This window comes from Microcaecilia unicolor, chromosome 2, assembly GCF_901765095.1.
Source record: "Microcaecilia unicolor chromosome 2, aMicUni1.1, whole genome shotgun sequence".
Taxonomy (NCBI): domain Eukaryota; kingdom Metazoa; phylum Chordata; class Amphibia; order Gymnophiona; family Siphonopidae; genus Microcaecilia; species Microcaecilia unicolor.
The window spans coordinates 406419349-406445296 of record NC_044032.1 but is presented as its reverse complement, the minus strand read 5'-3'; the positions used below and the strand labels follow the sequence as shown (position 1 = coordinate 406445296).

Here is a 25948-nt window from a genome sequence, read left to right as displayed (position 1 = left end):
GAGCAAACAGCCCCGTTGCTTCAAGAAAGTTAAGCGTCTTCCTGTGTCATACAAGGCTAACGCAAATTCATGGATGACTGGGGAAATTTGGAAGCAGTGGCTAAAGAAGTTAGACAGTAGAATGCGGGCACAAAAGCGTCAGATTTTGCTGCTTTGTGATAATTGTGCTGCACACAGGGATGATGTCAGGCTGTCTAAAGTCAAGGTGGTCTTCCTGCCACCAAACACTACCTCTCTGATCCAACCTATGGATTAGGGCACTTGTCTATTAGACAAGTTCACTTGTCTATTAGATTGTAAGCTCTTTGAGCAGGGACTGTCTCTCTTTGTTAAATTGTACAGCGCTGCGTAACCCTAGTAGCGCTCTAGAAATGTTAAGTAGTAGTAGTAGTATAATAGCCAATTTCAAACAACATTATCGGGCTCTTGTGCTATGTCATTTGATGAGCGTTATGGATGACCAGACTGGCAAGGATAAATGTGCTGTTGAACTGGCTCGTAATCTGTCACTGTTGGATTCCCTACATATGCAGAAAGAAGTCTGGAATCATGTTATACAGGCAACCATTGTTAACTGCTACAAGCGGGCAAGCTTTGTTAAGGATGTGGAGAGGGACGAAACAGATGCAGCTGTTGCAAACGTGTCAGATGAAGAGGTTATTGACATCCCAGCCAATGTTACTGAAGAGGAGTTCCATCGCTACGTAGTTGTTGATTACAATCTACAAACAGCTGAAGACAGCACTGATGTCGAGATATGCAACTACACGCAGGGAACAACGGCTGATGATGGAACAGATGAAGAAATGAGCAGTGAGGCACATGCTGACGAAATTCAACAACCTCCTCCTGTCACTTTTGCAAGAGCGCTGGAGAGTCTCAACACCGTGCAGGCCTATCTGGAGGCTACTGGATGTCAGTGCTGTGACAGTTTTTACCATCTGGCAGACGTAGTCTATGAAACTCACAGACACAAGAGTGTACAGAGAACTATGACTGATTACTTCAAGTAAGCCTAATGTCAGTTAACGGAGACTGAATACTGTACGTATAATAAACAGTACTGTACATTACATTTGTAACAAGTTATACCAGGCAGCTGAGTTGCCCTAGCGACAGGAGGCCCCATCAGAGTCTGTGACCAGCCAGAAGTTCCTTCATGTGGCTGATAGTAAAGAAAGATAGGGGATGGGAAATAGTGCAGCATACCTGAAGTTGAACATTATAGCTAAAAAATTATAGACAGTAGCCTACTGAGCAAGTTTGGTGGCAATCTTGCCTGGGAGGTCCCCCTGTGAAGTCTGGCTGTGCATCTCAGGTGAGTGCATTTTTTTCTACCATTGTGGAATGCGTGGTATTGGCAGTGGAGGCCACCATTAGAGGCCCGTGTTGTGAGCAAATGGCGGCAGCGGGGACATGTGTTGCCTTGTGCACAGAGGCACAGGCAGGCACCAGGGATTTCTTTCTCTTGAAAGTGATTCCTGCTCTGAGGCGTCTGGTGTACGCACTATTTTCTTTTGGCACCTCCTGATGCGGCTCCGGCTTTCTGGCTGTTGGCTTTGTTGGCAGCTTCGCCTCTGCAATGAGGACCCCTTCAGGCTTTGTACCGACTTTTCCTTATTTGGGAGAATTGTTTTGTGCCCAGACTTTGTCGTTTTTTTTCTCCACGTCCACTGGTTGAAGTGACTTTCGCCCCCTCAGCATTTGTCTGTAGCCCACCCCTTTTGAGGGTTTCTTTGGGTACAGTATTGGCTTCGCTACCCTCTGCGGTAGATCCAGTGTTCCAGGAGTGGTGACTGGGTGCCATGTTAGTGGTGGGGTCATTGGGACCCCTCTCTGCTTCTCCCTCAATAGCTTTGGGCTCGGGGGAGTTTTTACACCTATCTCGGGCAGATAGGTTCTAGACGGCAAGGTTTTCCAGAAGGAATCTGATGGTCTTTGTGCAGTGCACCTTGTTTTTCGGGATGTACATCAACCAATTTGGGGGCTTCTCTGGGGCTGGGGGCTTCTGACCTTCCCCCCGCGTTTATTCTGCTGCTCCATATGCCTATGTGTTGCAGAGGTCTGGTAGGGGAACTGACAGTTCCTTTTAGTTAAGCCTTTGGAGATTTCTGGCTTGATCCCTGTCTCAGTCTCCATTGATGGACCCTGCCCAAAGAGGGGATGTTTACACTCCAGCTCAGCAGTAGGGTCCTTTGCTCCCCTGTCTTCCTCTATTCGAATGGAGTCTTTTCAGGGCAGTCTCTTTCTGCATAGAGGCAGCAAGAATCACCTGAGCTGGAAAGCCATGTTTGCCTAAGTGGGTGCATTGATGGCAGCAGTCTCTAGTAGGCTTCACTGTCTGTGGTGAGTTAAGATTTTCTTATAGTTCCTGTGTTGGTTAAAGGCTGTTCATAGTGCTGGAGATGGTGAACAGCATCAGAGCAGGGCTCCTTGTGTGTTGGTCCTCTGAAAGGGCCTATTTTGTATTTTCATTTACAGACTTTTCTGTCTCCTCTGTTTTTTTTTTTTTTTTCAGAGGGCAGTTGCTTAAACATCCTGAAATGTCCCTTGCTTCCTTGTAGAATTCTATTTATATTGGCAGTACAGGTATTGCCTACGGGCACACCATCCTGAGTGTGTGTGACCTTATCTGATCTAAGAAGTTCAGCAGGGTTGAGCCTGGTTTCTTCTTGGATGGGAGACTGCCTGGGAATACAGGTGCAATAGGTTTTTTTTTCTGCACCCGTACAAGGGAGTTTCTAGGCTTAGTGCTGTGTGTTGGCTCCAAGTTTCTGTGAGAGATGTTACATATTGCTGCCATGGGGGCATTATCTCCAGGTACTACTACTTATCATTTCTAAAGCACTACTAGACGTACGCAGCGCTGTACACTTGAACATGAAGAGACAGTCCCTGCTCGACAGAGCTTACAATCTAATTAGGACAAACAAGACAAACAAGAGATAAGGGAATATCAAAGTGAGGGTGATAAAATAAGGGTTCTGAACAAGTGAATAAGGCTTAGGAGTTAAAAGCTGCATCAAAAAGGTAGGCTTTTAGCTTAGATTTGAAGACGGCCAGAGATGGAGCTTGACGTACCGGCTCAGGAAGTCTATTCCAGGCATATGGTGCAGCAAGATAAAAGGAACGGAGTCTGGAGTTAGCAGTTAGAGGAGAAGGGTGCAGTTAAGAGAGATTTACCCAGTGAACGGAGTTCCCAGGGAGGAATGTAGGGAGAGATGAGAGTGGAGAGATACTGAGGAGCTGCAGAGTGAGTGCACTTATAGGTTAATAAGAGGAGTTTGAACTGTATGCGGAAACAGATAGGAAGCCAGCGAAGTGACTTGAGGAGAGGGCTAGTATGAGCATAATGACACTGGCAGAATATTAGTCGTGCAGCAGAATTTTGAACAGATTGAAGAGGAGAGAGATGGCTAAGTGGGAGACCTGTGAGAAGCAAGTTGCAATAGTCTAAGCGAGAGGTGATGAGAGTGTGGATGAGGGTTCTGGTAGTGTGCTCAGAAAGGAAAGGGTGAATTTTGGTGATATTATAGAGAAAGAAACGACAGGTTTTAGCAGTCTGCTGAATATGTGCAGAGAAGGAGAGGGAGAAGTCGAAGATGACCCCAAGGTTACGAGCTGATGAGACAGGAAGGATGAGATTGTTATCCACAGAAATAGAGAATGGGGGAGGAGGAGACGTTGGTTTAGGGGGAAAGATGAGAAGCTCAGTCTTGGTCATGTTTAGTTTCAGATGGCGCTGAGACATCCAGGCAGCAAAGCCAGACAGCCAGGCCGATACTTTGGCCTGGATTTCAGCTGAGATTTCTGGTGTGGAGAGGTAGATCTGGGAGTCATCAGCTTAAAGATGGTACTGAAAACCATGGGATGAGATCAGAGTACCAAGGGAAGAAGTATAGATGGAGAAAAGAAGAGGTCCCAGGACGGATCCCTGAGGTACACCAACTGATAGTGGGATAGAAGTAGAGGAGGATCCACTAGAGTATACAGTAAAGGTACGCTGGGAGAGATAAGAAAACCAGGAAAGAACAGAGCCCTGAAATCCAAGTGAGGACAGCGTATCAAGGAGTAGGCTGTGATCAACAGTGTCAAAAGCAGCAAATAGATCGAGAAGGATGAGGATAGAATAGAGACCTTTGGATCTGGCCAGGAACAGATCATTGGAGACTTTAGCAAGCGCTGTTTCAGTTGAATGAAGGGGGCGAAAGCCAGGTTGAAGTGGATCAAGAATAGCTTGAGATGAAAGAAAGTCAAGACAATGGCGGTGAACAGCACGTTCAAGTATCTTGGATAGGAAAGAGAGGAGGGAAATGGGGCAATAGTTGGAAGAACAGGTAGGGTCCAATGAAGGTTTTTTTAAGGAGTGGTGTGACTATGGCATGTTTGAAGGTGTAGTAGTTTCAGCAAAGGAGGTTTAATAAACAGGAGTGGAAGTGAGCCTATCTATTCCATTGTAAGCAAGGAAGCCAATTAGGACAGTCTGAGTTTCCCCTTCCCAACGCAGCCATCATCCCCATTTAATCAAAACAAATCAAGCAAACCTATGAGCTGCAGCATCCACATTGTTGTTTTTTTTATTGTTGATCCATCTGTAACAAGTCTAAAGCTGTTTCAATTGGATAGGTAGTGCCTTAAAAGGTGGAGGACAAAAGTTTAGTTTTTTTTTTAACTTATTGAACAGCTTTTTAATTTATTTGAAAGTTTCCCATATGTAGATATAAATATCATGAAATAACAATTGAATATCACTAAAACAGCTTAAAAATTATTATAGCTGGTAGAAACAGCAATTTTAAACTCTGTATTTTGTTCTCATTTTTCTACACTAAAAAATAAATAAATACACTTTATATAATACAGATGGCCAAATTTCAGTGAGGATATCCTGTTACCTGATGGGTTCATCTTAAATGTTGTTGTAATGTGCCTTGGGAAGCCTGGTGTTATGAAGATGATGGACTATATTGAAATTAAATGGAAGTAGAATTAAACTCTCCTTTCATTGGGGCACATGGAATCACATCTTCATCTGTTTTGTAGAAGTTTGCCTTTTAGATACACAAATGGATTATTCTGTTGTTTGAGCATGTTTCAAGGACAAGTGGTTTATAAGTCAAAATAATAATAATAATATCTGTCAAACAGATCTCTCATTTTGTTCTTGTGATGGCTTATACTGTGCCAAAACTGGAAATACAGTGAGACAATAATAGAATTCAGTAACATCCTAAACTTATTTTTTATGTTTTAATCATCTTTATTAAAAGCAAAACATGTTGGTTGATAATCTTCATATAGAGCAAGAAAAAACAGTGAACCATCCAACATGGCACAATAAAAATGTTTACTTTTACCCCAAGAACCCTTCCCCTCCCATATTCCCCTCCCTCCCTATAAGCCCACCTGACTGTTTCCACCCGCCAAAATAACATAACACATGTACAGATCAGTAAGACTCAAAGCATTTCATAACAAGTTAAGTCATAAACAACACAGTTTATACCAAATTGTTTATCCACACGTTGGTTTTCCCTTCTGGTTTATTAAGCAACACCATGTGCTTGTAAGGTCTAGATAAACAATCTATGTTTAAGACCTATGCCCTAAATATGTAATACTTGGTAGCAATATTTAAACAGTGATGGACTATTCACATAGCAGTCAGCCAACAGATTTATTTTCCACTGAAAATAATCAACTTTGTATAAACTTGGCGACTAATACTGTGCTGCTTGCTATTTTGTATTTTGGTGGTGTATTGCCTGCATAATAAAATTGCACTTGCAAATATTTTTCTGTCATGGCTTTAGTTAACAAAAGCTACCATTAGAGGCAGACACGGTCATATAATTAACATTATAATTATATTTGGGTAATGACTGAGAAAAATGCTATTAAAAATTATATTACAAAGCATGAAGTTGACTTTGTTAACTTCTGCTGTATATCAACCAGTAGTAAATAACAGTAATAAACAATATTAAGTGCATTTTATAATATACCACTGCGTTCTTCAAAACAGAAGGAGCAAGTTCCCACAAACCATCTAGGCATAGGTTAAAAAAAAAAAAAAGCTTTCAAATGCTCCCAGGTTTCAACCTAATACATGTTAAATGTGATCTATGAATGTCATAAATAAATAGAAACTCTGAAGATTGAGCACCTGATTCTCATAACATGTCTGTTTTAGTGGCCCATTACCAGGAGAAAAAAAAATCTCTGTACGAATATAACACATGCTAGGGTGTCCCTGTAACTAGCCCCTCAAACTAACTACTGATTAAGATTTATAACAAATTACTACTCTACCTATGAAAAGGTATCCCGTTTTTATCTTTCCTCTGTGTACATTTGTATGCTGCACAAGCTGGCATGTTTGAAAATTTAAGTGAGATTAAATAAAAATGCTACCAACAATAAAGAATGACAACGTAGATGCAGGAGCTTGTAGGTTTGCTTGCTTTGTTTTGAGTATACAGGGATGACGGCTGCGCAGGGAAGGGAAAACTCAGACTGACCTAATTGTTTTCAGCGTTTTGACGTCACTTCATCTCCTGTCTATTAAACCTCCCTGATTTCAGCAAATAGTTTTTTTTTTTCTGGAACATGGCTGTCTTTCAATCTGAAGGTCACAGGTTTAAGGTCTTATGGCCTGTTTTTTTTGCGCGGTCGACTCTGAGGAACAGAGTTATTATTATTATTATTATTATTATTTATTGCATTTGTATCCCACATTTTCCCACCTATTTGCAGGCTCAGTGTGGCTTACATAGTATTGTTAAACATGATTCTTCAGACACAGTGATTACTGCTCTATTGTGAGCTTGTATGCGGTCCACTTCGACCGTGTATTTTTGGGTGTAGAGGATTTTTTAAGGCATGGTTGCAGCCCACACTTGGTCTCCATTGCGATTTGATTTCTTTCTGCAGGACGGGTTGCAGAAGGGCCTGGCCTCTAATTCACTTCGGGGGCAGGTGGCAGTAGCCTGCTTCTGGGAGAGAGTGTTGGGCTCTTTTCTGGCTTCACACCCGAATGTGGTGTATTAAAGAGTGCTTTGCTCCTCCACTGTGATCTTGTTCGCTGAGCCTAACTTAGGGCTGCTTGTCTACCGAGCATTGCTTCGGACTCCTTTTGATCCTTTGCAGAAGGCTTTGCTTAGGGGCTTATTTTATTTTTATTTTATTTATTTATTTTTTGTTACATTTGCACCCCGCGCTTTCCCACTCATGGCAGGCTCAATGCGGTGGGCAATGGAGGGTTAAGTGACTTGCCCAGAGTCACAAGGAGCTGCCTGTGCCGGGAATTGTACTCACAAGCGGTGTCCTTTGTTGCCAGCTCTTTGGCACTCAGTGTTTGAATTTTTAGCGCTGCCGTATGAAAGGTCACTCAGCAGATTGCTTTTCTGCAATTTGCTGAGTGACCTTTCATATGGTTCCTCCTTTTCTTACCAGTTGTGGATTGGCTTTTCTTCATCAGCCTCTCTTTCTTCCCTCCTTTCGGGGGGGGGGGTTCATGTGGAGTATGCAGCGCTTTGGCTTCTGGATGTTCGGAGGGTTCTCCAACATTCACTGATGTCGCATGTTTTTCAGCGTTCTGATCTTCTTTTTGTCCTTCTCGCTGGTTCTTGCCATGAGTGATAAACACCCCAAGGAGATGGAACCGATTGTCCCTTGACAAAGCGACTGAGCGAAACAGGCACCTGTCGGGACAGTAAGAACTCCTGGGATCGCTCCATAATATACACACAGATAAGTGTTCGAATTAGAATATTTAAAAAATAGAAAACTTCCACTGAATTCACATGAGTCACTTAGTCACATTATAAAAAAAGTTGTATAGTTATGATTTCATCAGCAGACAGAAGAAAAAAACATACAGTGGGGGAAATAAGTATTTGATCCCTTGCTGATTTTGTAAGTTTGCCCACTGACAAAGACATGAGCAGCCCATAATTGAAGGGTAGGTTATTGGTAACAGTGAGAGATAGCACATCACAAATTAAATCCGGAAAATCACATTGTGGAAAGTATATGAATTTATTTGCATTCTGCAGAGGGAAATAAGTATTTAATCCCTCTGGCAAACAAGACCTAATACTTGGTGGCAAAACCCTTGTTGGCAAGCACAGCGGTCAGACGTCTTCTGTAGTTGATGATGAGGTTTGCACACATGTCAGGAGGAATTTTGGTCCACTCCTCTTTGCAGATCATCTCTAAATCATTAAGAGTTCTGGGCTGTCGCTTGGCAACTCGCAGCTTCAGCTCCCTCCATAAGTTTTCAATGGGATTAAGGTCTGGTGACTGGCTAGGCCACTCCATGACCCTAATGTGCTTCTTCCTGAGCCACTCCTTTGTTGCCTTGGCTGTATGTTTTGGGTCATTGTCGTGCTGGAAGACCCAGCCACGACCCATTTTTAAGGCCCTGGCGGAGGGAAGGAGGTTGTCACTCAGAATTGTACGGTACATGGCCCCATCCATTCTCCCATTGATGCGGTGAAGTAGTCCTGTGCCCTTAGCAGAGAAACACCCCCAAAACATAACATTTCCACCTCCATGCTTGACAGTGGGGACGGTGTTCTTTGGGTCATAGGCAGCATTTCTCTTCCTCCAAACACGGCGAGTTGAGTTCATGCCAAAGAGCTCAATTTTTGTCTCATCTGACCACAGCACCTTCTCCCAATCACTCTCGGCATCATCCAGGTGTTCACTGGCAAACTTCAGATGGGCCATCACATGTGCCTTCCGGAGCAGGGGGACCTTGCGGGCACTGCAGGATTGCAATCCGTTATGTCGTAATGTGTTACCAATGGTTTTCGTGGTGACAGTGGTCCCAGCTGCCTTGAGATCATTGACAAGTTCCCCCCTTGTAGTTGTAGGCTGATTTCTAACCTTCCTCATGATCAAGGATACCCCACGAGGTGAGATTTTGCGTGGAGCCCCAGATCTTTGTCGATTGACAGTCATTTTGTACTTCTTCCATTTTCTTACTATGGCACCAACAGTTGTCTCCTTCTCGCCCAGCGTCTTACTGATGGTTTTGTAGCCCATTCCAGCCTTGTGCAGGTGTATGATCTTGTCCCTGACATCCTTAGACAGCTCCTTGCTCTTGGCCATTTTGTAGAGGTTAGAGTCTGACTGATTCACTGAGTCTGTGGACAGGTGTCTTTCATACAGGTGACCATTGCCGACAGCTGTCTGTCATGCAGGTAACGAGTTGATTTGGAGCATCTACCTGGTCTGTAGGGGCCAGATCTCTTACTGGTTGGTGGGGGATCAAATACTTATTTCCCTCTGCAGAATGCAAATAAATTCATATACTTTCCACAATGTGATTTTCCGGATTTAATTTGTGATGTGCTATCTCTCACTGTTACCAATAACCTACCCTTCAATTATGGGCTGCTCATGTCTTTGTCAGTGGGCAAACTTACAAAATCAGCAAGGGATCAAATACTTATTTCCCCCACTGTATATAAAAAATTGATCTGGATGGTAGGGGGTCGTCTATGATTAAAGGTGTCACTGAAATTAGGCATATGAGTTATACACAAGTGTTTTGCCTAATTTGACTGTATGAGACTTCCCTGAAACACATCCATGAAGTGATTAAATGACTTTATCTCTACTACTCGAGTTTTGTTGTGTTTATTTATACATTAAAAGTAGAGTGCCATTAAGATTTTGACAGTATCCTAGAAGTAAACAGTGGATTTTCCCCAAGTTCATCTTAATAATGGGTTATGGACTTTTGTTAGGAAGTTATCCAAACCTATTTTTACTGATTTGTATCAGTTTCTCTGACTCATCAGCATTGAATAATATTTCTGGTACTGGTATGTCTCTCACATCTTCCTCGATGAAAACCTCTCTGACAATGAATTCCAGAGTTTAGTTAGAGTGAATTTCTTCAGTTTGTTTTAAACTTAGTTACTTCATTGCATGCCCCCTAGTACATCTACCCATTCCACTCCACTCATTATTTTATAGACTTCTATTGTATCTCCTGTTAGCTGTCTCTTCTCCAAGCTGAAGAGCCCTAGCCGATTTAGTCTCTCCTCATAGGGAAGTCGACTCATCTACTTTCTCATTTTCATTGCCCTTCTCTGCACCTTTTCTAATTCTGCTGTATCTTTTTTGAGATGCAGTGACCAGTATTGCACACAGTATTCGAGGTGCGGTCGCATCGTGGAGTGATACAAAGGCATTATAACATTCTCATTTTTGTTTTCCATTCCTTTCCTAATTATTCCTAACATTCTAGTTGCTTTTTTAGCCGCAGCTGCACACTGAGCAGAGGCAACGTATCATTAATGATGACACCTAGATCTTTTTCCTGAGTGGTGACTCCTAATGTGGAACCTTGCATCACGTAGCTATTGTTTGGGTTCTCTTTACCATATGTATCACTTTGCACTTGATCACATTAAATGTCATCTCCCATTTAGGTGCCCAGTCTCTTAAGTTCCTCTTGAAATTTTTCACAATCCTCTTGCGATTTAACAACTTTGAATAACTTTGTGTCATCAGCCAATTGAATTACCTCACTAGTTAATCCCATATCTAGATCATTTATAAATATATTTAAAAAGCAGCGGTCCAAGAATAGACTTCTGGGGAACCCCACTCTCTACCCTTCTCCATTGAGAACTTACCTTTTAATTCTACTCAGTTTTCTATCTTTTAACCAGTTTTTAATCCATAATAGGACATTACCTCCTATCCCATGACTTTCGAGTTTCCTCTGGAGTTTTTCATGAGGTACTTTGTCAAATGCTTATTGAAAATGCAGATATACAATATTTATTGGCACACCTTTATCCACATGTTTGTTCACCCCTTCAAAGAATTGTAGTAGATTGGTGAGGCAAGATTTCCCTTCACTGAATCCATGTTGGCTGTGTCTCATTAAGCCATGCTTATATATATGCTGCTCTGTAATTTTGCTCTTTATAATAGTCTCTACCATTCTGCCCAGCACTGATGCCAGGTTCACTGGTCTATAATTTCCCGGATCAATTCTGGAATCTTTTTAAAAATTGGTGTTACATTGGTCACCCTCCAATCTTCTGGTATCATGCTTGATTTTAAAGATAAATTGCATATTACTAACAATAGCTCTGTAAGTTCATTTCTTAGTTCTGTCAGTACTCTGGGATGTATACCATCTGGTCCAGGCGATTTGCTATTCTTCAGTTTGTCAAATTGTCCCATTACATCTTCCAGGTTATAGAGATTTGTATCGGTTTCTGTGACTCATCATCATTGAATAATATTCCTGCCACTGGTATCTCTCCATCTTTCTCGGTGAAAACTGAAGCAAATAATTCATTTAATCTCTCTGCTATGGTCTTCTCTTCCCTGAGTGCCCCTTCTACCACTCAGTCATCTAGCGGTGCAACTGGCTCTTTTACCATCCTCTTACTTCTAATATACCTAAAAAAAAGTTTTTACTATGTGTTTTTGCTTTTGACGCAATCTTTTCAAAGTCTGTCTTTGCCTTCCTTATAAGTGCTTTGCATTTGACTTGCCAGCCCTTATGCTCTTTCCCATTATTTTCGGTCTGATCCTTCTTTTTTCTAAAGGATTTTCTTGTAGTTCTAATAGCTTCCTTCACTTCACTTTTTAACCATGCTGGCTGTCATTTGGCCTTCCTTCCTCCTTTTTTAATATATGGAATATATGTGGTCTGGGCTTCCAGGATGGTATTTTTGAACAGCATCCACACCTGATATAAATTTTTGATCTTTGAAGCTACTCCTTTGATGTTTTTTTGACTATTCGCCACATCAGTCTCCTAAATGCTACCGTATTGGATTTCCTATGTGTACTTACTCCAGAGATTATATCAATCTGAGCATGTTATCAAGTGGCGCCTGCACCAGATCATGCGTTCCACAAAGGACTAGAATTGTTCCCCCTTTTGTTGGTTCCTTAACCAGCTGCTCCATAAAGCAGCCCTTGATTTTATCAAGGATTTTTACCTTCCTAGCATGCCCTTATGTTATATTTATCCAGTCAGTATTGGGGTAATTGAAACCACTCATTGTGTTCCTCAGTTTATTAGCCTCCCTAATTTCTGATAACTACTACTACTACTTAACATTTCTAAAGGGCTACTAGGGTTACGCAGCGCTGTACAATTTAACATTCTGCATCTGTCTGTTCATCCTGGCCAGGTGGTTAGTAGTGCACTCCTATCACTATCCTTTCCTCCTTTATACTTGGAATTTCTATCCATAGGGATTCCAGGATATGTTTTGTGTCCTGCAGAATTTTTACTGTATTTGATTCAAAGCCCTCAACGTATAATTCTACTTCTCCACCAATTTGATCCATCCTATCACTGCAATATAATTTGTACCTTGAAATGACAGTGTTCCATCATTATTGGAAAAATAAAGGTAGAAAAAGTAATTTTATTTTTTATTTCATGATTAGAAGGTCATTTAAAAAAAACTTGAGCTTGGGGGTACTTGGTTGAAATTTGTCCAACTTAGAGTGTACTTAACGAAGTTGTGAAACACTGCAGAGGCGTATCTGGACTTTGGCGGGAGGGGGGCCAGGGCCAGAATGAGAGGGCACATTATAGCCCCCCCTGGCGCCGCCGACCCTCCCCCGCTGCCGTTGCCTACCTTTGCTGGCGGGGGACCCCAACCCTAGCCAGCCGATGTCCTTCCGTTGCAAAGCTGGTGGGGGACCCCAACCCCCGCCAGCCGAGGTCCTCTTTTCTGTTGCAGCAAAGCTTCCTTCGGTTTCGAATTCTGAGTAGGCTCAGAACAGGAAGCTTTGGTGCAACGGAAGAGAGGACCTCGGCTGGCGGGGGTTGGGGTCCCCCACCAGCAAAGATAGGCGACGGCGGGTTGGCGGCGAGAGGGGGGTGGAGAGGGTCATCGGCAGGGGGGTCCAGGGCCAAATCTACGGGGGCCCAGGCCCCCGTGGCCCCACGCAGATACGCCCCTGAAACACTGATCTAATTCATTGCTGTAGATTTCTATGATGTAATCTGTTAATTTTATGTTGAGATATTTTATGCTGGAGGAGGCAGGTTAAAAATATTATATAGAAAAGAGCACTGTCCAAATCTTTTTTTTCTTGAAAAACTCTTCATTTCTCTTGTGATGTCAAAGGGCATTAATTTGATGACTATGAACAGACCCTGTACTGGTTTCCATGACCACATTGTGGTATAGGAAGAGAAGAGATTTTAAGCAAAGTAGCTTTCCCCTACCTAGATTACTGTAGGTGAATGTTTTTCACTGACTTAACAAAGCAATATGAATCACTAAGGGCCTTGTTTACTAAGCTGTGCTAGAAGTGCACTAGCGTTTTTAGAGCCCTATTTACTAAGCTGCGCTAAAAACGCTAGCCCACCTTCGTAAGCAGGGTAGATGCCCATAATATTCCTATGGGTGTCTACATGGCTAGCGCACACTAATTTTTAGCACACTCTTAAAAACGCTAGCGCACATTAGTAAACAGGACCATTATTCTTCAAAAACAAAAAAAACCCTATCGAGCAAAAAGAAAAATCATATCTCATTTTAGCAAGTTTAAAAACATAGAAATTTAAAGTGAGATCTAAAATATTGTCAGTGACAGTAAAAACCCATGAAATCACACTGATTTTGGTTGTGGAATTATGTTGATACCATGTGCATAGGTTAGGGTTTGACTGACAGTGTATATTTTGTGAGTGTAGGTACCTACAGTTGTGGAAATAAATATTTGATCCCTTGCTGATTTTGTAAGTGTGCCCACTGACAAAGACATGAGCAGCCCATAATTGAAGGGTAGGTTATTGGTAACAGTGAGAGATAGCACATCACAAATTAAATCCGTAAAATCACATTGTGGAAAGTATATGAATTTATTTGCATTCTGCAGAGGGAAATAAGTATTTGATCCCCCACCAACCAGTAAGAGATCTGGCCCCTACAGACCAGGTAGATGCTCCAAATCAACTCGTTACCTGCATGACAGACAGCTGTCGGCAATGGTCACCTGTATGAAAGACACCTGTCCACAGACTCAGTGAATCAGTCAGACTCTAACCTCTACAAAATGGCCAAGAGCAAGGAGCTGTCTAAGGATGTCAGGGACAAGATCATACACCTGCACAAGGCTGGAATGGGCTACAAAACCATCAGTAAGACGCTGGGCGAGAAGGAGACAACTGTTGGTGCCATAGTAAGAATGGAAGAAGTACAAAATGACTGTCAATCGACAAAGATCTGGGGCTCCACGCAAAATCTCACCTCGTGGGGTATCCTTGATCATGAGGAAGGTTAGAAATCAGCCTACAACTACAAGGGGGGAACTTGTCAATGATCTCAAGGCAGCTGGGACCACTGTCACCACGAAAACCATTGGTAACACATTACGACATAACGGATTGCAATCCTGCAGTGCCCGCAAGGTCCCCCTGCTCCGGAAGGCACATGTGACGGCCCGTCTGAAGTTTGCCAGTGAACACCTGGATGATGCCGAGAGTGATTGGGAGAAGGTGCTGTGGTCAGATGAGACAAAAATTGAGCTCTTTGGCATGAACTCAACTCGCCGTGTTTGGAGGAAGAGAAATGCTGCCTATGACCCAAAGAACACCGTCCCCACTGTCAAGCATGGAGGTGGAAATGTTATGTTTTGGGGGTGTTTCTCTGCTAAGGGCACAGGACTACTTCACCGCATCAATGGGAGAATGGATGGGGCCATGTACCGTACAATTCTGAGTGACAACCTCCTTCCCTCCGCCAGGGCCTTAAAAATGGGTCGTGGCTGGGTCTTCCAGCACGACAATGACCCAAAACATACAGCCAAGGCAACAAAGGAGTGGCTCAGGAAGAAGCACATTAGGGTCATGGAGTGGCCTAGCCAGTCACCAGACCTTAATCCCATTGAAAACTTATGGAGGGAGCTGAAGCTGCGAGTTGCCAAGCGACAGCCCATAACTCTTAATGATTTAGAGATGATCTGCAAAGAGGAGTGGACCAAAATTCCTCCTGACATTTGTGCAAACCTCATCATCAACTACAGAAGACGTCTGACCGCTGTGCTTGCCAACAAGGGTTTTGCCACCAAGTATTAGGTCTTGTTTGCCAGAGGGATTAAATACTTATTTCCCTCTGCAGAATGCAAATAAATTCATATACTTTCCACAATGTGATTTTCCGGATTTAATTTGTGATGTGCTATCTCTCACTGTTACCAATAACCTACCCTTCAATTATGGGCTGCTCATGTCTTTGTCAGTGGGCACACTTACAAAATCAGCAAGGGATCAAATACTTATTTCCACCACTGTAATTCATAGAGAGTGACACGGGGACAGGGAACCGCAGTAACTGTGGGGATGGAGAAGAGCTTGCGGGGACGGGGTGGAGACAGATCCCACAGGGGCGGGGATTGGGAGAGAGCCCACGAGGACGGGGACAAATTTTGTCCCTGTGTCATTTTCTACTTTGAATCCTGTTAATGAACTGGACTGTTATTTATGCTTGAGTGATTCAGACAACGATATTTTGATTTTTTTTGGAAAAACGAGCAAACATGCTGGCCACAACTAGCAAACTTGGCTGCTACCAGAACATCTTCTAATCATCTGTGGCGAAGTCCCGGGATACACGACAGACCTCATAGACCTACCAACCAGAAACACATCAAGATCATCACGAACATACCTAAATCTCCACCACCCAAGCTGCAAAGGACTCAAATGCAAATCAACCTACTCATCCAGCTTCTCCTTTATAAGCACACAAACTATGGAACGCATTGCTGAGCGCAGTGAAAACAACATATGACCACCTAAACTTCCGGAAACTACTAAAAACCAACCTGTTCAAAAAGGCAAACCCTAATTGATCCAACTTAAATACCTTAACCCTGCAACACAGCAAAACCAAAACTCGTATTGGACATAGCTTAACTCTTCCTCCTTATGATTCCCCAATGTGTCTGTCACAAATGACTTCTACTTTACCACAATAACATCTTCTATTGCAGGAAGGACTACGGAAGACAGGAGAGCTAGACTGAATCCTGAGATTGTTGATGACTTTTTATTCATCCACAGATTAAAAAATCTTAACAGTGCTTCATAGGGCATACAGAACGGGTTGTATTTTGTACCCCTGGACATTTTAACAGGGTGGATAGGATTCCTTGGTGTAGTAGAAATCAGCTATTGTTGGGGTTGAAAGGGTAGAGGGTGGTGGTCAGGAGGGTTATTAAAGCTGCTCGCTGTTACTGTTTTCTGTTTGTAACTTACACACAATAGTTGCACAGCATATTTTTTTTTGTTACATTTGTACCCCGCGCTTTCCCACTCATGGCAGGCTCAATGCGGCTTACATATTATATACAGGTACTTATTTGTACCTGGGGCAATGGAGGGTTAAGTGACTTGCCCAGAGTCGCAAGGAGCTGCCTGTGCCTGAAGTGGGAATTGAACTCAGTTCCTCAGTTCCCCAGGACAAGAGTCCACCACCCTAACCACTAGGCCACTCCTAGATTTAAATATAAAGTCGTAATTGTTTGAGGCTTCTGCATGTGAGGACAGAGCCCATGGAGACGGAGCGGGGACAGGGACAGGGCTTGCGGGGATGGGGCGGGGACAGAGACAGAACCTGCAGAGATGGGGACAAACTTTGTCCCCGTGTCATTCTCTACTAATGCATTCTGAGATGGTTCAGTTATTTGAATTTTGTGTGAAATTTTTTTTTTTAATTGAGAATTATATTATACAAAGGGCTCACGTGCTAATGACCATGCCCTAATAGGGAAATTAGTGCATGGCCACTAAGGGGGAAATTGAAATTGTAGGCAGTTTACTGCTGTGCTAAAAGTGGCCTCAGTATATAGGGAACCCATGTGCTAAAAATAGCAAAGGTCATTTTTTAGCACTGCTTAGTAAAAGAGCCCAAAATGTCACTTGTAGAGCACAGGGGCGTATCTGCGTGGGGCCTCAGGGGCCTGGGCCCCCGCAGATTTCGCCCTGGACCCCCCTACCGCTGCCAACCCTTCCCCTCCGTTGCTCGCCTACCTTCGCTGGCGGGGGACCCCAACCCCCGCCAGCCGAGGTCCGCGTCCTCCTGCCGCTGCCGGCTGCCTTTGGTCCTTTAATTTTTCCATTTAAGCTGGCGCCGACGAAAGTTTCTTTTGAATCTGACGTCGCTGCACGTTGTACGTGCAGGACGTCAGACTCAGAAATTGTTTCTGAGTCTGACGTCCTGCACGTACAACGTGCAACGTGCAGCGACGTCAGATTCAAAAGAAACTTTTTCGTCGGCGCCAGCTTCAATGGAAAAATGAAAGGACGAAAGGCAGCCGGCAGCGGCAGCGGCAGGAGGACGCGGACCTCGGCTGGCGGGGGTTGGGGTCCCCCGCCAGCGAAGGTAGGCGAGCAACGGAGGGGGAGGGTTAGCAATGGCAGCGGCTGGGGGGAGGGGGATCGGCAATGGCGGCGGCGGCGGCGGCGGGGGGGGGGGGCTATAATGTGCCCCCTCACTCTGGCCCTGGCCCCCCCTACCGCCGCAGTTCAGATACGCCCCTGGTAGAGCATGACAGGTGTTGCAAACTATTTGGAAGTCTGTTTCTTAGGTGCACTGTAAGGCGTTGTTTCTCAATAAAAGTTATAACTATTATGGATCAGCCTTGTATGTCTTCTGTCTATCCATGTTTTGTTTATTTATTAGGATTTATTTACTGCCTTTTTGAAGGAATTCGCTCAAGGCGGTGTACAGTAAGAACAGACCTAACACGAGCAATAGCAATTACAGCATTAAAAATATTCAAATAACAATACAAAGTATGGCATGGTATACTACTTACAATGTTAGCACAATATGTAATGGAACATTTTAATTGATAGTGAAGGGTAAAGCAAAGATGTAACATATAGATAGGTAAGAAAGTAAGGTGATTGATTTAAAGAAAGTTGCACGTGAGGTCAGAGAGATGGTTAAATATTATCTCAGCTAGGGTAGGAGTGGATAAACATGTCCTGCTGCAGTGTGTGCAGCCAGAGTCACTCCTTGTGTGTGTGAGTGAGACTAACGAGTTAGTAACTTCTTTCATTAAAGGCCTGGTTGAAGAGCTAAGCTTTCACCTGCTTCTTGAGTTAGAGATAGTCTTGTGTTAAGCGGAGCCTTTCAGGCAGTGCATTTCAGAGTGTGGGGTCTACTCTGGAGAAGGCTCGTTTGCTTGTATCACATTGTGTAATGTCTTTTGGGGTCCTTGAAGATAGTGATAGTCCTTGAGAGGACCTTAGTGTCCTTGGCAGTGTGTAGAGGATCATCCTATTTTTCAGGTACTCATTTTCTTTCAGGGCCTTGAAGATCAGACATAAATTTAGCCCTGTATTGTACTGGTAGCCGATTAAGTTTTTGCAAAAATGGTGTGTTGTGGTCAAGTCGCTTGCAACATTCTATGAGTCTTTCTGCTGCATTCTGAATCAGCTTGCCTCCTTCCCCGAGAAAGTATTATTTCTGGTTGCTCCCAACAGTATCATTTGCTGTTCTTTTAGTACTGTACCCTTCACCTCCAAAACTCTCCAGGTCACACTGTGCAGCTCAAGCAGAATATGGTCTTTGTCAGCACTTCCTCAGGATATCCTTTTTTATTGTTGAGTGCTAATAAAAAAGATTAAGCAAGCATAGGAATCTTAAGGCTAGATTTCCAAAGTGTTCTTAAAACTGGCATTAAATAGGTGACTGTTTGTTTCTCAGAAAGAAGGGGCAAAAACTGGTCTTGTGAAAGAGTGACTTTTTATTTCTGGAACCTGAGACATTGAGCATAACCATGAGGTTACCTTCTTAAATTAGGGTATACCCAGATGTAGCTTGAGCAACACAGAAAAGGAGGCAGAAGTTCTTGGTTTTAAAATCTCGGAGGCCTTTTTGGTTGAACTAACCTATAAATAGTGGCCTAGTGGTTTGTGCAGTGGACTTTGATCCTGGGGAACTGCGTTCGATTCCCACTGAAGCTCCTTGTGACTCTGGGCAAGTCACTTAACCCTCCATTGCCCCTGGTACAAATAAGTACCTGAATATATGTAAGCCGCTTTGGATGTAGTTGCAAAAACCTCAGAAAGGCGGTATATCAAGTCCCATTTCCCTTTCCCTCTGTGAAGTACGTTTTTTATGAACCAGCTCATTTGAGTACATTTTTGAATTCCAGGTCTATGGGGAATGTTCCCACAACCTCAGACCTTCTGTTAACATCTATTCAGTAATTTGAGGACCTGAAGGCGACAAAACAGTGTGACAAGGCGGTGGCCGTAGCTAGAAGATTGTTAGGCTGTATAGAGAGAGGTGTGACCAGCAGAAGAAAAGAGGTTTTAATACCCCTGTATAAGATGTTGGTGAGGCCCCACCTGGAGTATTGTGTTCAGTTTTGGAGACTGTATCTTGTGAAGGATGTTAAAAAAAAATGGAAGCGGTGCAAAGAAAAGCTACGAGAATGATATGGGATTTGCGTTACAAGACGTATGAGGAGAGACTTGTTGACCTGAACATGTATACCCTGGACTAATGTTGCTTTCCAGGTGCATTTTTGAGGGCAGTGGAAGGCTTAATAATGATAAATATGGTTACTAAGATGTATCATGGCATGAACGGACACACCTAGGGCCCTGTTTACAAAGGTGTGCTAGCGGTTTTAGCTGTCACTAAAAATTAGGGTGCGCTAACTGCGTAGATGCCTTTGTAAACAGGGCCCCTAGTGTTGCTGTTTTATAGGCCCTCAAGGGAAGGGGAGATTGAACCAAAATGCAGCACTTAAGGCAGAGGTGCATAGTTTGTAACTTATTGCTCACTGGGCTGAAGGTTTTGTGTCACTTCCAGAGTCTTATCGAGGTCAGCTTGCTGTTATCAAAGACAGATACTGCATAACATTGCACTTTCACCACTGTTGTATAACCAAGAGGAAGTGCTCAGTTACTCAAGCAAAACTAATCTGTGCTTTACTCAGTCTGTGTGCTGGACTGGGGGGACTGAGTGTCAGAAGGCCAGAGAATCTACATATGTGGCATTACTCTCTCTTGATATGAAGGCATCACTGTTCTGAAAGTGTCCATAAATATCTTAAATGTCTGTACAAGCATTGAAGGGCATGGCTTATGGGTCTAGCTGATCAGTGGCTTTCTGCTGTAATTTGGATAACCTGAGAAATCAGGCCCTATGAAGCCCAGTGATATACTAGAGGGCAGTGTTTGAGGGGTCTTGTTAAATAATTTTATGAAAACAGACTATTGCATGGGGTAAATCGGTGCTTGTAAGAGATCCTTGATAAAATGGTGGTAGCACATTACTGATGAGCCATATATGCTAAGGTGTTGCAAAATGGAGGGGGGGGGGGGGGGGTATTTTCTGTCCTTCAGATCAGTTGTGTAGCCGTAAATCAGGTGGCGAATTCTCTTGTTACTCACTTTAGCTTGGTGGTCTGTTGACTTTATAGATACTGTGCTTCTCTCATTTTGACTCTGTTCTGACTCTGCATGGGACATTGGTTTTTTATATAAATTAATGTTCACTTTCACATGGTATACATGAGAACATAAGCATTGCCGTACTGGGGACACGCTGAAGGTCCATCAAGCCCAGTATCCTGTTTCCAACAGTGGCCAAGCCAGGTCGCTAGTACCTGGCAAGATCCCAGCACAGTAAAACAGATTTTATGCTGCTTATTCTAAGCAGTGGATTATCCTAAGTCCATTTTAGTAATGGCTTATGGACTTTTCTTTTAAGAAACTATCCAAACTTTTTAAAACTTTGCTAAGCTAACTGCTTTTACCACATTCTCTGGCAACGAATTCCATAGTTTAGTTACACATTGGGTGAAGAAATATTTTCTCCAGTTTGTTTTAAATTTACTACTTGGTAGTTTCATTGCGTGCCCCCTAGTTCTAGTATTTTTGGAAAGAGCAAACAAGTGATTCACCTCTACCCATTCCACTCCATCTCTTCTCCAAGTGAAGAGCCCTAGCTGCTTTAGCCTTTCCTCATAGGGAAGTTGTCCCATCCACGTTATCATTTTCGTCACTCTTCTCTGCACCGTTTCTAATTCTGCTTTATCTTTTTTGAGATGTGATGACCAGAATTGCATTCAGTATTCGTGTGGTTGCACCATGGAGCGATACAAAGGCATTATAACATATATACCTCTTTTATGGCGTGAGACTAAGAAGCTCATTTTCAAAGCACATAGACTTTCAAAGTTACATACTGTGTAACCTTGTAAGTCTATGTGCTTTGAAAATGAGCACCTAAAGCACCCAAGAGATACAACTATATTTTCAGATCTGTACAGCCCGAATCGTGTTAAATTATTCTTACATACTATATCCTATGTAGGGGTATTAGTTCAGACACAAAGTTTAGGTGTGGCTGAGAAGATATAGGGGCTCATTTTCAAAGACTTAGCTTTACAAAGTTCCATAGGAAAGCACTTAGTCTTACAAAGTTCCATAGTAATCTATGGAACTTTGTAAGGCTAAGTGCTTTGAAAATACGCCTCATAGTGAACCAGTGGGTGAAATGATCTTCTGGAAGGGCTGGGTAGAGGAAGCAGCACTAGGTACTCCTCCCTAAAACATGTCCCCTCCTGGATTTCCTCCTTTATTTTCTAGATAATTTACTCTTAAATGTCTGCAAAGTATACAGAAGGAACAAGGGATTAATGTTTATCCTGGTTTTGCTCTGTTTTACAGTGGGATTATGAGACCTGGCATCAATGCTATTCTTGGACCAACTGGCAGTGGCAAATCTTCGTAAGTGGGAGCTGGAAAACATATCTTGTGCACTTGTGAAAGAGAAATCAAGTAACACTGAAAACATTCTCTGATACAAATCAAATAATAATCTCTTCATTGTAAAAATTATTGCATTTGTTTCTCAAGTGGAGCTTAGCTGATTGCATAATGCAGCTACAAAGGTGGAAAGTCTGAATTTTGTGGATATATATACTTTTGATAGATGATCTATATTAAGTCAACCTGATAGCCCATTACTACTACTGAAGCCTGAAGACCCATCTCTTTAACAAGGCATACCACAAACATCAACAAATGTGAACTCCTCCACATATATCCAGAATTGTCTTATAATACTTACTTGCTTATACTATTATCATGCTTTATCATTATCATTTACTCAAAATCCTTCTGTAATACTAAATGTCTATTTTCTTATATATTTTCACCATCCATGATGTATTGTAAGCCACATTGAGCCTGCAAAGAGGTGGGGAAAATGTGGGATACAAATGCAATAAATAAATAAATTAGCTGTAAAGGACTAAAATACAAGCAGCTACATGGAATATTTTCCTTGGAAAGAATGGTTTCACGCGTTTGTTTCCACATTGATAAAAACATTTTCTTTATGATTTTATGGTGGACTTTGCTTGGGTCTCTAGTGATAGGTTACGGTCGATTGTCACTCTGAGAATTTTCAGGTTGTCTGAGATAGGGAGGGTGTATCCTGGGGTGTTATTGTTTGTGGGTTTGTATGTATTGGAATGATATGATGAGACAGTGTGTTTTTTCTGTGTTGAGTTTTAATTGGAATGCGTTTGCCCATGAGTTCATGATATTTCCTTGATTGTGTTTTTAGTTTTTTTAGTTCTTCGTTGAACCATGGTATTGAGTTGTGTCTACGCGAAGTTCTTGTTTGTAGGGGTGCTATTTTGTGTAGTATGTGTCTGCATCTTTTGTCCCATTCTGAAAGGTAGTATATGAATTCTGTTTGTGCTGTCCAATCGTTGTATATTTGTTGCCAGAAGGTAATCAGGTCTATTTGGCCTCTCGTGGTGTGAGTTGTGTGTTCTCGTGTGTTGTGAGCCCCTTTTTCGCCATTTTAGAGAGAGGTTTAATTTGTAGTGGGCGGACCATGGTGTTTCTGTCCATCTAGTTTGTGTTATGGTTAGGTTCTGGTCGGTGGACAGTTTGTATGAGATGAGGTCTAGTGTATGACTCTTCACGTGGGTTGTTTGCGTGTATGGCCATGTAAGATCGCATAGATGAAGGAAGTCCTTCATTCTTGTGTGTTGGTAGAGTTTGGGTCTTCAAGGTGAAGGTTAATGTCTCCTAGTATTAGTGTATTGGGGTTGGATACACATACATTTGAAACAAAGTCCATAAAGTCCGTCTGACTTTCATTCCAGTTGCATGATGGCCTGTACACAATTTAGGTGGTTGATCAGGGTTGTATGGTGAATTCTGATTGATGCTATTTCGAGGTGGGTTGTTATGGATTCCACGGTGGTTTCAATCGTGAGATGAGATCAGTATATAAGCGCTATGCCCCCTCCTCTTTTTTTCTTTTCTGGTCCAGTGGGTGATTTTATATCCTGGGGGACATAGGTTTAAGATGATAGGGTCCTTCTGATCATGGATCCATGTTTCAGTGATGAAGAGTAGATCGAGTTTCTCTGACGTGATCCAGTCTGTTAGTATTGTTGTTTTGTTTACTGCAGATCTGGCGTTGACGTAGCCTATTTGGATTTTTTGGTCTGGGTCTTATAGTTTCGGTGTTATGTGGACATTTGTTGTCTTTTTTTTTTTTTAGCTTCTATGAGCTTCTTTATTTGAGCGTCTATGCTGAGTTTTGCTCTCCCCCTTTTACAATAGAGATGACTGATGTTTAATTTTTCCCTTCAGACTCCTGGATATTTTGGCTGCAAGGAAGGATCCTCATGGACTCTCAGGAGAAGTGCTGATAAATGGAGCCCCTCAACCAGCCAACTTTAAATGCATCTCTGGTTATGTTGTGCAAGTAAGGTGTTTTGCTTTTGTATTCTATAAGTGCTGTGTTTATCAAGGGACCTTCCTTATGTGTGCAGCAGTGTCATTCTGTATTAAGCTATGTCTTAGATTCACAATGCTACAAATGAGAGCACAGGGACTATGGGCCACAGATTGGGAATCATTGCACTAGAGTGCCCTGGAAATTATTAGTTGTAAGTAGCTAGTAGGTGAAATATGCATCATTACAAGGAGAGGGAGCAGTTTTTTTTTTCTTTCTTTCTGGCAAAGGATCTGCAGGAGTGACACAGACGATGTTGGATCTATGGTATATCTTGAGAATAACTGCTTGGCCAAAGGAAGGGGCTTGTAAGTTGTATATATTTTTATTTTTAGACAGCAGCTAGAGGAAAGAGGATTCTGAAACTAGTCCTGGTTGTTTAAGGCCTAAGATCTGGGTCTTCCTTTCCCTGAGGTACAAATAAAGGTGCAGAGTTATGTAAGCAGTACGGTGAAATCCTCCTTTCTTCACCTCTGGAATATAGGACCTTGTTTAACATAATTTTTCTGGTCATTAAGACAGGACTGCTAAGAGACAGAGCTGGGGCAGGGCTGCCGTTGCCGGCCCCCCCACTCGGGACACAGCCGCCACCGCTGCCTCCCCTCCCCCCCCCATTTGGGAGCCAGGTCCAACCTGGAATGCAGTTGCCACTGCTGCCCCTCACTCTCAGGCTGCCACCAGATCCTGGTGCTGGGCTCCTTTTGGAGGCAGGGAAGGAGCAGATGCACTGACATGGAGGGCCCCTGCCCACTATGTCAGTGCATCTGCGCCTCCCCGGCCTCCAAGGGAGCCCGGCGCCCGGTCTGTCTCTCACCTGCTCCAGTGTGTTGGGACTGGTTCCCGACAGGAACAGATTCCAGGGCCCAGTGCTGGGCCCCCCTTGGAGGCTGGGCCTGGTGAATTTTGCCCCCCCTGCCCCCCCTGGCAGCCCTGCATTAAGATCATGAATAAGTTAGCCCAGAATACTCTACTGCCTTTCTAAAGTGTTACACCTGCAGTCGGGTATTGCTTTTCTTTCAGCATCCTCTTAGATATTCCATTGAAAATTAAACTATGGGAATCAAACTAATAGTCCTTCTCTTATTTAAGCTCAACATTTGTAACTCTGTTTTGCTGTAACTGAAATGTTTATAAAATCAAGCTTTACTCTGGAAATTATGGGGGTCGATATTTAAAAGGCTGAGCCAGCCATTCCAGGATATTCAGTCGCCTCTGCATACTTTTGCGCGATGACTGCAAAAAGTACAAATGAGATTGAAGTGGATAGAGCACCGTTCACGGAAGAGAGTGTGTATGAACAGCTTGAAAAGCTAAAGGTGGATAAAGCCATGGGACCGGATGGGATCCACCCCAGGATATTGAGGGAGCTCAGAGAGGTTGCCGGTAAGCCTCACTTCGATTATTGGAAAAGTAATGGAAGCGATGCTGAAGGAAAGGATAGTAAATTTCCTGGAAGCCAATAAGTTGCAAGATCCGAGACAACATGGTTTTACCAAAGGAAAATCGTGCCAAACGAATCTCATTGAATTCTTTGATTGGGTGACAGGAGAATTGAATCAGGGACGAGCTGTAGACATAATCTACTTAGATTTCAGCAAAGCTTTTGACACGGTTCCCCACAGGAGGCTCTTAAATAAACTGGATGGGCTGAAGATAGGACCCAAAGTGGTGAACTGGATTAGGAACTGATTGACGGACAGAAGCCAGAGGGTGGTGGTGAATGGAATTCGCTCGGAGGAGGGAAAGGTGAGTAGTGGAGTGTCTCAAGGATCGGTGCTGGGACCGATTCTGTTCAATATATTTGTGAGTGACATTGCCAAAGGGTTAGAAGGTAAAGTTTGCCTATTTGCGGATGACACTAAGATCTGTAACAGAGTGGACACCCGGGAGGGAGTGGAAAACATGAAAAAGGATCTGAGGAAGCTAGAAGAATGGTCTAAGGTTTGACAATTAAAATTCAATGCGAAGAAATGCAAAGTGATGCACTTAGGGAATAGAAATCATCGGGAGACGTATGTGTTAGACGGGGAGAATCTGATAGGTACGGACAGGGAGAGGGATCTTGGGGTGATAGTATCTGAGGATCTGAAGGCGACGAAACAGTGTGACAAGGCGGTGGCTGTAGCTAGAAGGTTGTTAGGCTGTCT

General features: G+C 43.0%; 1 protein-coding gene across 7 annotated transcripts in view; it reads left to right on the top strand.

The window, feature by feature from the left end:
• Window positions 1–25948, top strand: part of ABCG2 (ATP binding cassette subfamily G member 2 (Junior blood group)) — a 224180-nt gene that overhangs the window by 131904 nt on the left and 66328 nt on the right. For all 7 annotated transcript variants that reach the window (XR_003940662.1, XM_030190666.1, XM_030190667.1 and 4 more), the window contains 2 exons: window positions 21707–21766; window positions 23657–23771. Coding sequence is in view for 6 of the 7 variants with exons in the window: in XM_030190666.1 (XP_030046526.1) it covers window positions 21707–21766; window positions 23657–23771 (175 nt within the window). In the remaining variant the exon portion in view is untranslated. The remainder of the gene's footprint in view (window positions 1–21706; window positions 21767–23656; window positions 23772–25948) is intronic.